Source organism: Grammomys surdaster, unplaced genomic scaffold (assembly GCF_004785775.1).
Source record: "Grammomys surdaster isolate TR1022 unplaced genomic scaffold, NIH_TR_1.0 364, whole genome shotgun sequence".
Lineage (NCBI taxonomy): Eukaryota > Metazoa > Chordata > Mammalia > Rodentia > Muridae > Grammomys > Grammomys surdaster.
This window is the reverse complement of record NW_021604783.1, coordinates 3,386,518-3,404,375: the sequence shown is the minus strand read 5'-3', so window position 1 is coordinate 3,404,375 and position 17,858 is coordinate 3,386,518. Positions and strand designations below refer to the sequence as shown.

General features: G+C 50.6%; 1 protein-coding gene across 2 annotated transcripts; it reads right to left on the bottom strand.

Moving 5' to 3' along the window:
- Positions 1-1,319: 1,319 nt before the first annotated feature.
- On the bottom strand, positions 1,320-17,756 carry Zbtb4 (zinc finger and BTB domain containing 4). 2 transcript variants are annotated; one of them, XM_028780064.1, is made up of 4 exons: positions 17,688-17,756; positions 7,874-7,940; positions 6,435-7,459; positions 1,320-5,838 (listed from the first exon to the last, which is right to left on the bottom strand). In XM_028780064.1, the coding sequence occupies exons 3-4, from the start codon at positions 7,448-7,450 to the stop codon at positions 3,885-3,887; spliced, it is 2,970 nt and encodes a 989-aa protein (XP_028635897.1). In that variant the 5' UTR covers positions 7,451-7,459; positions 7,874-7,940; positions 17,688-17,756; the 3' UTR covers positions 1,320-3,884. The 2 variants fall into 2 exon arrangements, with proteins under 2 accessions (XP_028635897.1, XP_028635898.1); XM_028780065.1 differs by lacking the exon at positions 17,688-17,756 and adding an exon at positions 17,144-17,326.
- Between the last annotated feature and the right edge of the window lie 102 nt (positions 17,757-17,858).

The following is a 17,858-nucleotide window of genomic DNA, read 5'->3' as shown; positions in this document are numbered from 1 at the left end:
ACTAAGCCTGGTTTGGTGGTTTTTCTTTTTGTTTTGGTTTTTTTTTTTTTTTTTGGTTTTGGTTTAGAAATAGAGTCTTAGTAAGTTGCCCAATCCGGCCTTCAACTCACTACACAACCTCAAACTGTCTATCTTCTTGACTTTGAAGTAACTCGTATTATAGGTACACACCCACCATGTCTTTTTTTTTTTTTTTTTTTGGAGACATGTATGAAACTATGGCCAGCCCAGAGCTTGTTGCGTAGACCAGGTTGGCCTCAAACTCCACTTGCTTCTGCCTCATGAGTGCTGGAATTAAAGGTGTCTAATTTTAAATTTGAATTAAGGACTCAGGAGAGATGATTCCGAGGTTAGGAGCACTGACTGCTCTTCTTCAGGACCAGGATTCCAATCACTCACATATGCATCTCCAGTCCCCAGGGCATCGAACACCCTCTCTCTGACCTCCTCTGGCACTGAACACATGTGGTACACAGATCTACATGCAAGCAAAAACCACTCAAAGGAAAAACAGTAGTTGAAGCTCAGTCCCTTTACAATTTGTGTATCTCACAGACATTTGGATGTTCGGCTTCTCTTGAAAACATTTAGAAAGCTATAGTGACATGAGGCCCAATACTGCTGTTGACAGCAACTTGCCAGGGCTTATCAGTGGCTGCCCACTCTGGTCAGGGTACTCAAACCAGACAAGCTCTCATCTACCTGACCAGCCTTACTTGTGCTCCCAGCTACTTCTCCATAAAAATACCCAGCAGGCAAGATGGAGTCAAGGAGACAGGAGTGGAGGAAGAGCTCTTACTGCAACTATGTAGTCTCTGCCCGACTGTAGCTTCAAAAGAGTTGGACCTAGTTTAAGGCAAAGGTTATTCTGGGACATAGTAATCTTGAGCCTAGTACTTGCACTCATTAAGGATATGTTTGAAAGGGTGGGGGGAGGCACTGCATTTTTAAGAAAGGCCCTTGTGAGAAAGGGGCTAGCCTGGAACTCTATGTGTAGCTGAAGATGACCCTGAACTCCTGATCCTCTTGCCTTCACCTCCCACGTGCTTGTTTTAGAGGTGTGTGCCATCATGTTGAGCTGAGAAACAAACTTCCTGCACTGGACTCCAGCCCTCCACCGACTGAGCTACATCCCCAGGGGCTCACGTCTGACCCAGAGGTCAGATAGAAGGGAGCTGGAGTCCAGGAGCTATACAACTCCAGTGAAGCACCTGGAGTCCAAAGACTAGGCCACAGGTCTCAGGATCCCTGCCAAGCAAAGAAAACAATGCCTGCCCACTACCCACCAGCCACACAAATGAGCGCATCTGGCATCCCACTGTGAGCAGAGTTCATTTGTCTTGTTGATTTATTGGCCTAGAGAATTGGAAACACACACAAATCTGGAGATAAATATTGGTCAGATTCTCTAAATCTGGGCCATCACTACATACGGAGCTAGAGCCTGTGCAAGTCTAAATCGTGCGTGCTGTGGCCCAGAACCAGTAGTGGCTTCCCACTTCCTCCCTCCTCCCCAGGTCACACGGGGAAAGAGGGCACAAACTGACAAGACTTGGTCACCTCCAAATGACAAGACTGCAAAATCCCAAACTTCCAACACCTGAAACTCATGATGGTGGGACCTTCCAGCTCAAATACATATGTATAAGCTTTTGCTTTGCCACAACTATTTGTTGCCAAATTCTGGAAGCTATTCTCTTTACTCTTATTAAAAACAAAAACAAAAACAAAAAACATTTATGATCTCAACTCTTCTGAAAGGTCGGAATTTCGATCTATTCTGAAATTCAAATTTCCCAGTTCATTTTACTCCTTCTCTCCTGATTTCCTCCAAGGAGGGCAGTGAAGGGGAGAGGGGACTCTTGTCATATCTGCCCCCTGCCTTCAGGCCTTCCTCAGCCTCTCTTGTGGTTCCGCTGTGTATATAGATATATTTATATATATAATTTGTGTGTAGATATATATATATGTATTCTTTATTATGTATTTTTTGCAGTTTTTCTAAAGTGCCAGAAACAAGATTTATGGGAATTTTTAGTGATTTTTTTTCTTTTTCTTTTTCTTTTTTTTTCTCCATTTTTCCCTGTTTGAAACTTTTTCCCCCTTAAAAACTGGAACTTGGTACATTCAGTAGGAAATTCTTCACTCAGGCTGTAGCCAAGACCAAGAAAAGTGCAAAGAGACAGTGGAGGGGTGGAGTGACCCCCTCCGCAGTTAACATTCAGGAAGCCTGTCAAAAACCTCCCCCTTTCTACATACTTGGAGGCTAGGAGGGGCAGAGGATGCTCCTGGCCTTCCTAAACTCACCTCCCTCCAAAAGCCATGATCTTGCCCTCTCCACAGCAGATCAGAGGGCAGCCATCTTGGCCCCAGAAAACAGTAGCTGAGAGAAAGACTGTCATTTGATTAAAACAGTTTTTCTCCTTTTGAAGTTATACTATTCCTCTAACTCCCACAGCAAATTTGTTCCCCCAACCTGCTCTCCCTTTGTGAGCTGGTTCTTTCTTTGTGGGGGAGGGGAGGTGTGTATATTGGAAATATCCATCTAATCACACATCAGGGAGGCCCCATTTTCAAAGGGGATTAGGAACAAACATTTCTCTATAGTCCCTACTGGAAGGAAACATAGGAACCCTGACCAGGGTTAACTAGTGCAAATTAGGGATTAGGGACTATTTCAAATCCCTGCACCCCATTCCTAGGCTGGGATCTTTGGGTGTGGGGGACTGAGTCAGAGATGGGGTATAAGGTGCTATTTTGGAGGCAAAGTTGGTGGGAATACCCCAAAGCCCACCAGAAGAGGAAGATGGTTCCCTCAAAACCATCTGGAGTGATTGGTGAGAACACTGACATCAGAGAAGATGGAATAAAGGTAAGGACGGAGGTTATGTGCAAATCCTCGACTTACCCACACATCAACCCCCCAACCATTTTTCTGGCTATTTGGTCTAATCTAGGAGAAACCATAGTGAGGGGTTGACTGACGGGGAGAAAATAGATTCTCTTCTTCATCCTTTATGGAGTGCTTCATACCTGCTGCTCAAATTTGGGCTAGCCCCACAGAAGCCACAGATAAAGGCCAGAAGAGTTATGATCTATTCACCTCTTTTGTCTTGGAAGAATCTGGGGTCACTGGGCTTGGGGGTAAAGGTAGGGCCCAAGATTTCCCTGCCCCGTATTGAAAAAGTGCTCAGCCATAGGACACCTCCCACCTCCTTTTGACCTGGAATGGGTGAGCCATCTCCAAAGTCTAGGAGCACAGGAAGGAATATGGAAGATCCAAAGGCATGGAAGCCAAGGAAGGCATGGCGTCTCAATATGAAAGAAACAAGGACAGAGAAACCCACCCTTGGGAAGAACGGAATCCAAAGCCATGCTTCCAGGCTAGTGGGTCAGATATCACAATGGTCTGGTCCAGGCCTTGGGCCACAAAGAATGGACTGTGCTAGGAAGCATCTGAGGGAAGGGCTTAGAGACAGCTTCAGAATGAGCAGGCATCATTAGGTGAGAGAGATGGCTCCCCAGGCTTACAAATCAGGGGAGCAGGTTAGACATTCAGAGTTGGTGGGGCTGTAAGTAGAGATCCAGAGAAGTATATTGCTCAGTTGCCCCAAGGGCTGGAGAAGGGATGGGAGCTGGCTCTTCCCCTCACAGGGGCCATTCCCTGGAGGAGACTGAGAGAGGAACCACCAAAAATCCCTTCTCAGAGAGTGGGGAAACTACAATCACACAAAGCAGCCTGACTCCTGAGCTCCAGGGGCCCCCAAATCCCTGCACAAGAGTGTGATGGGGCTCCCGAAGGGCAGGGAGGCCAGGAGCTGAGAATGGGGGGGGGGGAACCAGGGAGGGTGGCATCTGGTGAGAGGGGGATCTGGCCTTGGTGCTCACCCCACATCCCCTTTTTGGGTTCTCTCAACCGCTATCATTTCCCCTATTCCCTTAGGGGGAACTGGCAGAGGAAGAGGGGGAGGTGGGGTTGCTGGAGTAGTTGGTGCTGCTTGAGGATTCACCGTGTAGCCAAAGACCCCTGGGAGGAAGGGAAGGGCCCCACCACTCTTTTCATCAGGTAGGACCATGTTGAGAGCAACTGGGAGAGCAGCCAAGTTGCTGAAGTTGTAAGGGTAGGCAGCGAGGAGCTGGGGGCCGTAGACAAGTGGGTAGGGCTCAGGGAAGAAGGTGACTTTGGCAGTCCCCATCCCCTCCATCCGGTCTCCCTCGGAAGCTCCCCCTGGCCCCTCATTCCCAGGTTTTCCTTTGCCGGCACCGGGCTCCCCACTGCCTCCTATCAGGGCCAGGGGAAATTCTTGCACAGGTGGGTATACATAGCTGCCCCCACCTGCTACCGGGGGCTCCTCACCCCCGGAGATGACTGGGTCCTGGAGTGAGGCAGACTCAGCAGCTTCAGCAGCAGCAGTAGCAGCAGCAGCAACACTGCCACCGCCTGCCTCCCCACTGGATGAGGACACTTGCATCTCTTGGGGGGCCTCTTCCTTGACATCAGTGGGCCTGGTTCCAATGCTGCCTTTGGAATAGGCAATGACGGGTGTGGGAGTGCCCCCAGGCCGTTCCACAGCGTGCCTCTGCCCATGTCGGTTCAGGGCAGCTGCCGTCTTGCACACCTTGGCACAGTGGGGACAGGTGAAGCGGGTGGAAGACCGCCTCCCAGTCCTGGAGTTGTGGGAGCCCCCACTATGGGCTTCCTGGTGCTTTCTCAGCTTCCTCAGAGTGGCAAAGGCCTGGGCACAGTCCCCACAGCGGTGCCGACGCTCACCACGTCCTCGTCCTCCTGGGCCGTCCACTGATGGGGTTTCCTCCCAGCCCCTTCGTTCCAGCTTTTGTCTCCAGCGTGGTGGTCTTCGTCCTCGGGGCAGTCCGCCGACCCCACTGACCCCGCTGGCAGTACCTCCAGCCTTGCGCTTAGGCTTGTAAGAATAGTAGGGTCTCCAAAGCTGATCTTCCCCTCCAGCCTTTGACTCCTCTTGGTCCTCCTGGTCCTCCTCCTCTTCTTCCTCCTCCTCTTCCTCGCTCTCCTCTACTTCCTCTCCACTCAGCTCTCCAGGACGCAGGTCAGTTTCTGAGATGCGGCGCTTGACAATGGCCTCTTCCCCAATTCGCACAGTGATCTGACACAGTGGAGGTGGAGCCTGAAGCTGAGAAGAGCCTCGGCCTGTCCCTGTGGGGGAACCCCCACACCCACTCATCCCACCCACGGGTTTGGCTGTGTAAGTCAGAGTCCTCCCAGCCCGCAGATTCCGGCCCTTGGCCTCCTCTGTGGCTGTGGCTGGCCCTGCAGCTGTGGCTGGGCTGATGGCGGTGGAGGCTGGGCTGGTGGGTGTTGCTGCAGGCTCAGGGGGAGGAGGTGGGTACTCTCGTTTCTTGGGGGGTCTTGGGGGAGTCGTATACGTGATGACTGAGGCAGCTTGGGACCCTCCTGTGCCGGCTGGTCCACCCCCGGCTGCACCACTACTACTGCTCCCGTGGACAATGACAGAGGGAGCTGGATGAGCAAAGGTGATGACAGAGGGGGGAGGACCAGGTTCTGGGGCAGGTGGGGGTAGGGGTTGGGGGCTGGCTGGCATTGCTGCGGGGGCCGGTGTGTGGAGGCTTGGAGAAAGAGGGGCCTCGGGGCCTCCCTGACTGTAGGTCTTGTAGGGCCTCTTGGCTGCCCGCATAGGGAGCAGGCGGTACAGCTTGAGGGTATTAAGCTTGGGCTTGTAGCCTCCATTGGGTGTCTTCTCACTGGCTAGGAGGCCCGGGCTAATGCCATGGAAGGCTCGCTGGTGGGTCTTCAGGTTATAATAGGTGACAAAGGTTTCCCAGCAGAAGATGCACTGGTACCTGGGCCAGGACAGCAGGGAATAGGGCAGGAACAGAGCCACTTGAGTTAAAGGCCCTGAAGGCAGGGCCTCATCCTGCCCTGTCATCTGCAGCCCTCAGACCTGTAACTCCCCAGCAACTTGTTCATCCTCCCTTCCTGCTGCTTGCTGCACCCTGCCATCCTCTGGACTGGGACCAGACTAAGCTCAGCACCCTGACTCCTGCCAGCTTCTGCTCTCAGCCTCGGCTGTTCTGCTGTGAAATGGGAATAGTCACATATTTTAGCCCCAAAATGCTTTCTGTGGTACAAATGACAGAATGCATATGCTAAGGAAACACCAGGTGTTGTTCTGTGTGGTCTAAAATCCAGTGGGCAGGCCTGTACTCCCAGAGTCCTCTCCTGTGAGGGCACATTTCTCTTCCCTTCCTAGCCTTTCCCACAGCACCAAGCCTGGATGGGCAGGCAAGATGCTGGCATCCAGGAACCGGGGCTGAAAGGAGGCACGTGCAGTCCTGGAGGTGGTAAGTAGGGAGGGGACGAGAGCAGATCCCAGTATAGATAGCCCGCTTTCTAGACCCTCTGCCCACCCCTCCCTTGTCTACCTCAGGTCACTCACCTGCGCTCCCCTGTGTGCCACACCTCGTGCTTGGTGCGGTACTCAGCCAGGGCAAACACCTTCTCACAGTAGCGGCAGGGGTACTTCCTCCGCCAGGAGTGTACATTGCTGTGCCGCTTCAGGCTGGACAGGGTCACGTAGGAACGCTCACAGGCTGCACACACATAGAGCACATGGCCGCCCACAACCTTCACCACATGCTCAGGGCCATCTCTGAAGCCCACTGGTTGTGGCAGGGCTGAGGCGTCCACTCCTGCAGGACCCCCAGGGCCAGAGCCCCCAGGTCCCAGCCCTGCAGACCCCCGAGTGTTGGACCCTCGTCGACATTGAGCCTCGTGGGTCTGCAGTCGCTTGGGATGGATGAAGCTTTTTCCACATCGAGGGCAGGGAAAGGGTCTCCGGGGCTGTGACTCAGGAGCCAGGGCCTCAGCGTTGTCACCCACCCACCCTCCATCTGTCCTAGCCCCTGGCCCCAAACCATCCTCATTAGGCTCTGAGGTGACCATGGAAGTTGGGGCAGGTGGTACCCAAGTATCACCTCCCTCCCCCAGGCCCTGTAGACGGGAGATACCCAGCCTCCGGCCCAGAGCTCCAATCTCTGCCACGGCTGCCCCATCCCCGCCACCACCAGGGAGTGCAAGCCTGGCACTATAGATGAAGTTGAGGACGTCGGAGAAGGCAGCTGCTGGGACCCCGGGCAGCTCTAGCACCCGGGGAGGAGATGAAGAGTGAGGAGAGGCTGGAGGAGAGGAGGACAAAGAGGAGGCAGCTGTGGTGGTTGCTGGGCTGGGGGCTGAGCCACCAGTTACTGGTGGGAGGGGCAGCGGGGCTGAAGCTAGTAGAGCTTCTCTGAAGAAGGGACTAGAGGCAGCCAGGACACTGCGGTGAGCGGGGAACTTGGTGTCTCCAGCTATGAGGGTGACGTCACAGAAGAGGCCACGGAGCCGCTGCTCATTGAGCTGACGCAGGACAGCTGGGGCATGGGACGGGTCCGTCACCTCTGCAGGGGGTGGCATGATGCCAGCCTAGACATAGGGAAGAGAGGCCAGGGAGAGTCTCAGAGGCTAGGCAGGGGTCAGGAGCCTCTGAGACCAGGGGGATAAATGGAGGACAGCAGTTAGAGGCTGCTGGTCAGAATCTGGTGGAAGGCTGAATAATTCGGGTCACAGAAGTCATGGGTTAACACTAGGCCACTCGGAATCGAACCAGTGTCCAAGACCAGTATGTCTAACATCTGTGCCAGCAGAGGCCAAGGATACCTCAGGCAAAGGGCAAGAGGTCATGACCTCCAGATTCACAGTAAGCAATAGAAGGGGGAAGCTCTCCACACCCAACCATTGGAGGGGGTGGGGGGAGACTGAACAAAATGGCTGCCTTGGCTGCCTTCCCCTCTGGGGTCTACTTTCTTCCCAGCTGTAGTCTTTCGCGCACTCTCTCACCTGAGAGCATAGCCAGCATGGAGCAGCGCAGTAGCTCAGCAAGTCCCTGCAGCCTGGCCTTTTCCTTCTGCAGAGAAACAGAAATTGTGTCAGAAATCAAGAGGAGACAGGAGAGGGTCCTCACAAGGAAAGGATTTAGGATGTGGGCATCAGTCCAACAGTCAAAGACACCTTGGCTGCTCTGCAAACCCTGATCCCTACCAGGAGCCTGTCAGGCTACTTGGCCAAATCCAATCAGACCAAGGAGGCCACAAGATTATCGCTGAGCTTGCTCTGCCAGCCACAAGAAGTACGACAAGATGATTTGCATATCCCCAATTCACCTCAGCATAGCACAGCAGCACACTTCAATCCCACAGGTTCAGGACAGCCTTAGCCTCAGTTCACGCTCTAATCCCTTTGGCCCAGTCTTGGGACTCAAAGAAATCAACAATTTGCATGTTTTTTGTTTTTTTAAATCTCAGTGGGCTTATTTACATATCAAAAAGAGCTTTTTTTTTTCTATTGGACTAACCAGATTAGATTTTTGCATTAGGAGAGTGCTTCCTCATATACACCACATACCCAGAAATCTTACCCTGGGGTGTGTGTGTGTGTGTGTGTGTGTGTGTGTAGGGGGTGTTCTAGGTACCAGGTGACCAGTGACATGCATATATGCCTGCTTGCTCTAGTCTCTTGGAGACACTGGGAAGGTAACCAGACATACAGTGAGGGGCTTTGGGTCCCACTCTGTTCTGAGACCTTTGGCTTCTGGATTTTGTCTTTAAAGCTGGGACAGGGGACACATGTAACCCACCTCACCTCTTGTTGAGAGGTTCATCCAAATGGAACAATAGGAGACCAAAAAGTGAGCTATGACAGTCACAAGTGAGCAATTCACAGCTGGCCGGCCACTGCAGAATCTCAAGTTCCCATTTTTTCATTTGAGGATCTGAGTTCCAGAGCCATTCAGGTCCCTTATCCAAAGTCTGGCAGCAATCAGCAGAGATGGTGTAGGTCCTTCTCATCTACCCTCAGTGCACCCAGGAAGCTCTGGCCCCTTCCACATGCCACGGGCCACACAATCACCAGTGTCCCATCCAAAGCTTCTCATCTAATCTCAATACCCCCAAACGCTCCTTCCTTATTGATTACCCATATTATCTAAAGACTATACTTTACCTCAAGATGCCCTAAGATACGGCTCTGATACCTCTTCTGGGCAGGAGGAAAAAATGGTGGTAATCAGGGCAATAGTTGTAACCAAAGTTGTGACCACCATGCCAGGTGCAGAGTAAGAGCCCCAGGACTGCCCCATTTGTTGCTGCATTGTGGTACCACAAGAGTCCTGGGGACAGAGATCCTCCTCACCTGTTGTCTGGAGTCACTGTCTCTTACTCCCTTCTATTTCTATTTTTTTAAATATGCATTGGTGTTCTGTATGTCTGGGTAATGGTGCCAGATCCCCTGGCAGTGGAATTACAGGCAGTTGTAAGCTGCTATGTGGTTGCTGGGGACTGAAGCCAGGTCCTCTGGAAGAGCTGACAGTGTTCTTAACCGCGGACCGTCTCTCCAGCCCCTTTTACTCACTTCTATGATGGCCTCAGCACCGTATTTGCGTCATTTCATCTTTCCCCTCACCACTTAGGGTGGTTCTCTACTTTAAGATGACAAAAACTCAGGCATGCTAGGTAGCTAACTCAAGGTTGTAAAGCCAGTTAGCAGTTAGGCTGGGATCTGACCCTACAAAGTTTGAGTTCAAAGTCTCTAGTGACTTCAGGACACCACCACAGAGGACGTTAACAGCCCCCACTGGAACCCCACCAGCCTACTTAGAACTCTGTGAAAATTAGGAAGCTCCTTCCTCTAGGAAGCCATGTGAAGATAAGCAAAGTCAGTTTGACTCTGGTCGCCATTCACCCCTGTAGCCAGGACTGCCCACTTTGCACCACAAGTTACAAGACGGTGCGCCTACAGACATGTGCCTGTGTGTGGACTGCCATGGTATAAGGCAGGGCCTGCTGGTGCTTCTTAGAACTGCAGAGACCCAGAGCTGGCCTGGCTCTTAGATCACCCAGAATCATTATCACCACAAGCGTTGGAGCTGCTATTTATCTATAGTCAAAGCATAGCAAAATATGTTATGCACACCATCTCATTTTAACACTCAAAATGAGCACTGTGAAGAAGTTAGACACTGCAAACTCATCTTCAGGTCAAGGGAATGTACTGCTACAGCATCTGACTCTGGCATTGCTGCTAATTCCCGTAGAGCTTAGACTAGTTCAACTGCCCCATGACAGCCCAGTGCCCTAAAATGAGTTATGAGTGATGAAGACACCAGCTATGTGATCCTGGAAAAGTTACTTAACCTTTATCTTAGTTTTCTTGTCTGTACAGTAGCGGTGAGAAACAGTTCCCACTGGACAGAGTGTGTTAGTATTCTGTCTAAACTCCACCTCCACAGTTATCTGGCAACACCCAGGTATGCTCCTCCCCACAGTTACCTGGCAACAGCCAAGTAGGCGTGCCCACTATAAAAGGGGCTGCTTGCCTCCTCCTCTCTCGCTTGCTCTCTTGCCTCTAGCTTCTCTCTGTCCCCTCGCCCTTCCCCCCTTCCCTTCCCCTTCTCTCCACGTGGTCATGGCCGGCCTCCACTTCTTTCCTCCCTCTCTCCTCTTTCTCCATCATCTTCTCCCGTTTCTCTCCCTACCTTTGCCCTCTGCTCTGAATAAACCCCCTCCCCTTTGGAACCGTTTGGTCTGGTGTTGTCTGTTCCAAGCTGCGCGCCGAAGTCTAACAGGGTGGTTGTAAAGATAAAATGAGCTAATAACCCAACCAAGCAAGGATCAACAATATTCCAAAACACTGGTCCTGCACTGAACACACACAGACTTTATTCTCTGGTCATTGTTCTCTACACAACACAACAGAAGAACTATTTAAACAGGTGTGGTGAGACATGCATGTCACCCCAGCACTGAGGAGGAGAGGCAGAAGAACCACTGACGTTCAATGTAGCCCTGCTCTACATGTCAAGTATCAAGTCAGCAGAGCCAAATGGAAGAACCCTGAACCAAAGCAAATAAATAAAATAAAAAAATTCCAAAAACAATTTATATGGAATTTATACTGTATTAAACATTTTAAATAGAGAAAACAAGGTATGTGGGAGGATGTGTGTAATTTAGATGCTGATACTTTGACATATTGTTTACTTATTTTGAGACAAGGTCTCTTGTAGCCCAGACCTGAACTGATCAAGAATGGTCTTGAACTCCTTCCTGATCCTGTCACCTCCACCTCCTCAGTGTTGGGAGTATAGAAACACATCACCAGACATGACTTACGAAGTACAACTAGTATATTCATACCAGTATAAAATTGTATGATTTATATCTACCCATGAGGCACTCTGGAACCAACTTCTCATAAATACTAAGGGATGACTGTACCTAGTCTTGAAATTTAGCCCTGGAAAATGGTAAGGAAAGTGATGGAAAAGAAAAAAAGGCAGAATCTGGGCTTCCAGATGAATTGGTAGAGAGAGAGGGCTCAGCAGTTAAGAGCACTAGCTACTGTGTCTTTCAGAGGGTCCAGGGTCTATTTACAGCACCCAAATGGCAGCTCACAACTGTCCCAGAGGAATCTCATGTCTTTTGACGTCATTGGCAGCAGATGGTATGCGGTGTATAAACATGCACGCAGGCAAAATACCCACACACATTAAACAAGCAAACAAACCAACATCTGAAAGGATGAGTTTGGTGGTTCTGTGAATTTTAAAGTTCTTATTTCTTTGTCCTTGCTGTTTCTATTGTAAATCATCTTAGCTATTTTGTGAGTTCTTCTTTTTCGCACCCTTTAGACCTCCCCCACCCCAGCTCCTGTCTCACCTCCTGTCACTAGATAGGAGAGAAAGAAAACAGAAAGAAGATAAACATCTCTGAAACTAATTTCTTCCTTCTTGTTTCTTCTTTGAGCACAACTACTAACAAACCACAACCCCCCAGCCCTCTGAACAACCAACCACCACCCCACCTATCAGGGCTCTAGCATTTATATACCCTCTGCAAAGTTCTCAAAATCCCAAACATCACACAAGTGCAGAAACTATCAGCAGCTGGAAAAACTACGCCTCTGCTAGAGCACGAGGCGAATCACAGTCAGCTGCTGTGAAGCATCCCGTACCCCACATCTGGGATTAAAATTAAAATATATTCTTATAATATTTCTGTGGGGTTTTTTGTTTCTTTGTTTTTTAAATGTTTAAAATTTTACTTACATTGGTGTTCTGCCTCCATGTATATCTATGCCAGGATATCATATCCCCTGCAACTGGAATTACAGACAGTTGTGAGTTGCCATGTGGGTGATGAGATTTGAATCTGGGTCCATTTGGAAGAGAAGCCAGTCTGTCTCTGTCTGTCTCTGTCTGTCTGTCTGTCTCTCTCTCTGTGCTTCTGTCTCTGTCTCTGTCTCTGTCTCTCTCTCTCTGTGTGTGTGTGTGTGTGTGTGTTTTACTGAGGACTGAATCCAGGGCCTCAGGCATGCTAAGGAAGCTGTATCCCTGACTTGTATTTCCAGCTCTAGTTCTCTACTCTTGACTTCCTGAATAACCTCAGAGGTACCAGAGAGGTGAGGCTCTGAGAACATACCACCTCTCACTGTTCTCCCAGTCTAGAATGTTCTTTTCTCTGGACTGCCTCATGCCGCAGAGTTCTACCTCCTGTATGCTTTGACTCGATGCCTGGCATAGGTCTCTTACCAGACCCTTCCCACTTCCGGAAACTTCACAGCTCTCTGTTTCTTTATTTCCCTTCATGTCACTTAGTAAACACGCTGCTTGTTTATCTCTAGAGTAGGGGCTTCAAAGAGGGATGGGGTAGGATGAGTGTGTCGTTCACTCAAGTATCTTGCATAGTACATAATGAAAAGTTAAAAAATTTAGAGGCTGGAGGTACAGGACAGAGGCAGGACACTTGCGTAGCATGGCCTTGGGTCTCAGCCCAGAATGAAGAAACATGCAAGAAGCGCAGGAAATAAAAGAATCTGTGTTGGTGGCACAAGCCTTTAATACCAGCACTCTGGAGGTTGGGTGCAGAAGATCATGAATTTTAAGTTAGTTTGGGCAATATGAGACTTTTCTAGAATAGACAAAACTGATCTTCCTGGAGACTTTACTCTAAAGAAAGAAGCCATCTTCAGAGCTGAGGATGATGACCATACCTGATATACATTGTCTCATTTAACTATACCCTCCAAAGCTGCACACAATTATATTGTATAAATATATATATATATTTATACATATATATTAAATATATGTATATATATACATATATACATATATTTTCTCACAATTTTACAGAAAAGGAATAAACCTTACTGAAGGTAAGAGTAAGTAACAGCCAAAATTTTAATCCAGGCTTGGATGACCCCACATGCAAGTGTTTCCCTCTGCCATACTGCTGGATCCTGCCCTGAGGAGCCTACAGCAGGCCAGCTGGTTACATAAATCACCACACAAACGCTCACATGCTAAGTGTTAACTGTGTCACGTCTGACTCCACCCTTCTCTTGTTCCTAAATACAGCAGTCACCGGGTCTGTCTGCCTAAAGTTGCATGGAAATGGCCTGCAATCCTTCTCAAGCCCCTCTGGCAGCCAAACTAGTTCAAGGCACTGTTAAACACTTGCGCAGATCAAGGCACTGGACATGCTATCTCTTTGCCTGTGGGTTTATTTCTTCCAGCCTGTGTTCTTCCACCGAGAGTCCTCAGCACTAACTGTGGTTTAGTGTGACTCCTGGGTTGAAAATGGTCTTTGATAGCCGGGTGGTGGTGGCGCACGCCTTTAATCCCAGCACTTGGGAGGCAGAGGCAGGTGGATTTCTGAGTTTGAGGCCAGCCTGGTCTACAGAGTGAGTTCCAGGACAGCCAGGGCTACACAGAGAAACCCTGTCTCGAAAAACCAAAAAAAAAAGAAAGAAAGAAAGAAAGAAAGAAAGAAAGAAAGAAAGAAAGAAAAGAAAAAGAAAATGGTCTTTGGAAGCTGGGTCTGGTAGCTTATGCCTGTAATCCTAGCATTCAGAAGGCTGGAGCAGGAGGAATGCAGAGAGTTCAAAGCCACCCTGGGCTACATATTGAGACTGTCTTCCTTTGATCCCAGCACTTGGGAGGCAGAGGCAGGCGGATTTCTGAGTTCGAGGCCAGCCTGGTCTACAGAGTGAGTTCCAGGACAGCCAGGGGTACACAGAGAAACCCTGTCTCAAAAAAACAAAACAAAAAGGAGACTGTCTTACTGTCTTAAAGACACAAAAGCTAGGGCAGGTAAGATAGCTCAAAGGGTAAAGGCATTTGCCACACACGCATGGCCATCTGACTCCCCAGAATACACAGGTAGAAGGGAAGAGCCAACTCCTACAAGCTCTCCTCTGAACTCCACATGTACATAGTGGCGTGTGCTCACACACAAAGAAGTGTAACTTAAAAAAAATCAGGGCTGAGGAGACAGCTCTGTGAGTAACGGCACGTGAGTTCAAATCCCTAGCATCCACACAGAAAGCTGGGGCATGACTCTGAACTTGTCACCCCAGGACTGGAGGACAAAGACAGGTGAAGGGCTCACTGGCTGGTCATCCTAGTCAAAGTGGCAAGTTCTAGGTTAATGTCAGACCCTTGTCAAGCTACTGAGACCAAAGGCGATAAAAGATAAGCAATGTCTTGCTCTGGCCTCCACATGTACAGTAGACACTTGTTTCCCCATATTCAAGTGCAACACACACACACACTCGCACACACACATGCACACACACACACACTTTTAATGCCCTTTCCTTGGCCTCTTCCCAGCATCTCTACCAACTGTTAGGACTGAACTTAAATGCTTCTGCTCCTTTGCTCTCTATCACCCATGGGACAAGGACAGTCTCCCAAAGCCAGCACTCACAAGACAAAGCCACAGATCCTCAGGTTCTCACTCCCTGGGCTGGGACTCTTGAGAGCACTGCCTGAGTACTGGTCCTCAAAATCAGATTGGTGAAGGGCAGGAGAGACAGCCCAGCAGTTAAGAGCACTTGTTCTTGAGAAGACCCAGGTTCAATTCCCACCATCCATATGGTGACTCAAAGCTATCCATAACTCCAGCTGCTTCTGATCTCCTCAGACACCAGGCACACACACATGTGGTGCACAGACATACATATGGGCAAAATATTCACATACATAAGGAAATCTTTAACAATAGAAATTAACGAAATGTACTGCTGAGGCAGGCATGTTAGTTTAAGCCTGCAGTCCTGGTATACAGGAAGTTGAGGCAAGAAGCTTGGGGAAAACTAGAGGCTAGTCTTGGCTACAGAATGTGACCCTGTCTCCAAAAAATAAATAAATAAATAAAATGGTGGCGTGTGTGTTGTCATGTGCATACTGAATGCTCCAGAAAGGCAAAAGGCAGCACAGAACAGAAGTCAACAGCACAGAATCTGGAGCCTGAGCACCTCTCACAACCCAGTGACATGGGGCAAAGGATTTAACTTATCTGCGTTTCAGCTGCTTTGCCTGAAACAGTGAGGTAGTCAGAGGCCAGGGTGGGGACAGATGAGTGGCAGGGTGCACAGAAGCCTGGGAGCAGAGGCTGTACAGTTAGTGCAAACCAACTGTTCCCAGTCAAACTGGGAGCTGGGGATTCTCTGCAGCAGGGCGGACAGGGGCTGGGGTGGTATAGTCTTTAATTTGTTACTATATATCAGGTCTATGTTCCAATTGCTGTACTGCGGGTCCTTAGCTCTGTCTCACGGATTTGGACTAGGACACTCAGAGGATGTTCCAGTGAGGAAGTTTAGATGCACCAGAACACTTCCGTTCCAGTGTAAGTCTTGCACCTGTCCTCCAGGCCTCATAGGCAGGCAGCCTCCTTCACCCATTCCAGAGGCTATAGCCATAAAGCCTTCCTGATGCTATATGTGTACACACAGGCTAGACGGCGCACACAGTGTGGCACACAAACGGAGTGACCATACATGTGTATCTCCCATATGCACTGAAGGGCCCAGGCCCCAAAGGTGAGGGAAACCTGTTCCAAAGAATCTGCTTAGCGAGCAAATTCTGTCCAAAGCCCTTTCACTGTCCCAGGAGTCGGGCCTCATGTGCGTCACAGATACCGGAAAGGCGGGCAGAGAAAGGGAGAGGGCAAAGCAGGAGACTGAAAACTCTGTGATCCCTTTTTCCATTTTAGTGACAAAAGTCACACCCAGCTTTTACATAAACATGACCAAGGAGCTGCTTGGTCTAAGCTCACTTCCCTCATGGGAGCCAGGACTTTTCCTCCCTATGGCCCTAATGTGCTGGGTGAGCAAACATGGAGACCCTGTAAAAGAAGAGCCTGCCACCCAACAGCACCCGTGCCTGACCCTCTGTCCTGCCTAATATTTATCAACTTTCCCATAACATCAGCTGGGCAGCCCTACACCCGTCACTTACGCACACAGAAGGCAGGCACGCACACAAAGCTTTCCATGGACTCCTGGGTTGGAGGCCCACATTGCCCTTGTCACGCCACCTCCTCCTAAGTGTTTTCTGACCAGCTTGTCTCCCAGCCCAACAGCCCAGACAGGCTCCCACAACAACGTCACAAAAGAATCCCGTGGAGAATGTTGCAAATATGCAACCCTTCCAGGGCTTAGCTACCCATGATCCCATAAATACATCTTACATGTCCCACCCAGAACCCCTCACCTCACACCAGTGACAGCTGACCCACAGGCTTCAGTTTCTCATGTTCCTGATGATGATTAGGTCTGAGTTCCAGACATGCAGCCCCCATGAAACTTGCTCATCACAGACACACAAATCCATCCGCCCTTCTGTCCTCTACACAACTGGACCACACCTCATCAGGACTACAGAAACGCAACTCAGGCGTGATACCTTCTGATTCAAATGTACACAACTGACTGCACTCTTCAAATGGGTACGTACACCCTGCATTCTGGTGCCTGCCATAACACACACACACACCATGCCAGCTATGCAGAAAACAAACATTCATAAACATTCATATGTGCAACACAAGACATACGTGTAAGAAAACACATGCTGACAAAAACTATATACACAACCTCAGACACCACACTTAAGGTATCGGTCACCTAAAGCCACAGAGTCATATCTTGTAATTCTGTACCAATTAGTACCCCTCCAGGCTTTCTATCTCTATGTATCAGGGAGGGCCCTGGCAGACCCCTTGGAGCCAGACTGGCAAACGGTGTTGCCCAGGAGGAGCAGTTTACCTTGCCCCACAGCACCGCAGGAAGCACAATCTCCAGGACTCACAGCAACAACCCTCCCCCGACGGCGCGGCGGTTCCGGGCCCCTGCTTGCACTGCGCACCCTGCACACCCCAACTCTGGGGCGCTCAGAGGGCCACCCCTCCCCCTCTCTGCCTGGCTCCTACGCCATCACCCTCCGAGCAGCTTGCAGCGCTTGCCCGGGATCACACCCGCCCCACCCCACCCCCAACCTGCCCCACAGAGGGAGGGGGCATTGGGCTGCAGAATTTAACCCTTCATAGGTGGAGTGATTGCGACCATCTTCAGGGCCCCAGGAGACCAAGTCCCCGGGTCGCGGCTCGCTGGACGCCATACCAGGGCGCCCTTAAGTTGCTCCCCAGCGCCGTGCGCGTCCGGGGGCGGGGCTTATACAGCCCCCGACCCCTGCGCCCCTAGATCAACCTGGAAGGGGAGCGGTCGCAGGGCGCGGCTCCGGCCCCTGCGGCGCCGGGCAGCGGAGAGTGGGCATCCTCCCTAGCCCTGCCCGGTTCGCCCCGGGGCCCACCTGACTGCGATGGCGCCGCGTCCGCCAGGCCCGGCTCATCACCGTGGCCACCCTCGGCCGCTTGGGTTTCGCCCTCCTCCAGCTCCGGCTCCAGCTCTGGCCCCGGCCCCCCCCAGCGCCCGGACCCGGCCCAGCCCCACCGCCGCCGCCGCCGCCGCCGCCGCCGCTGAC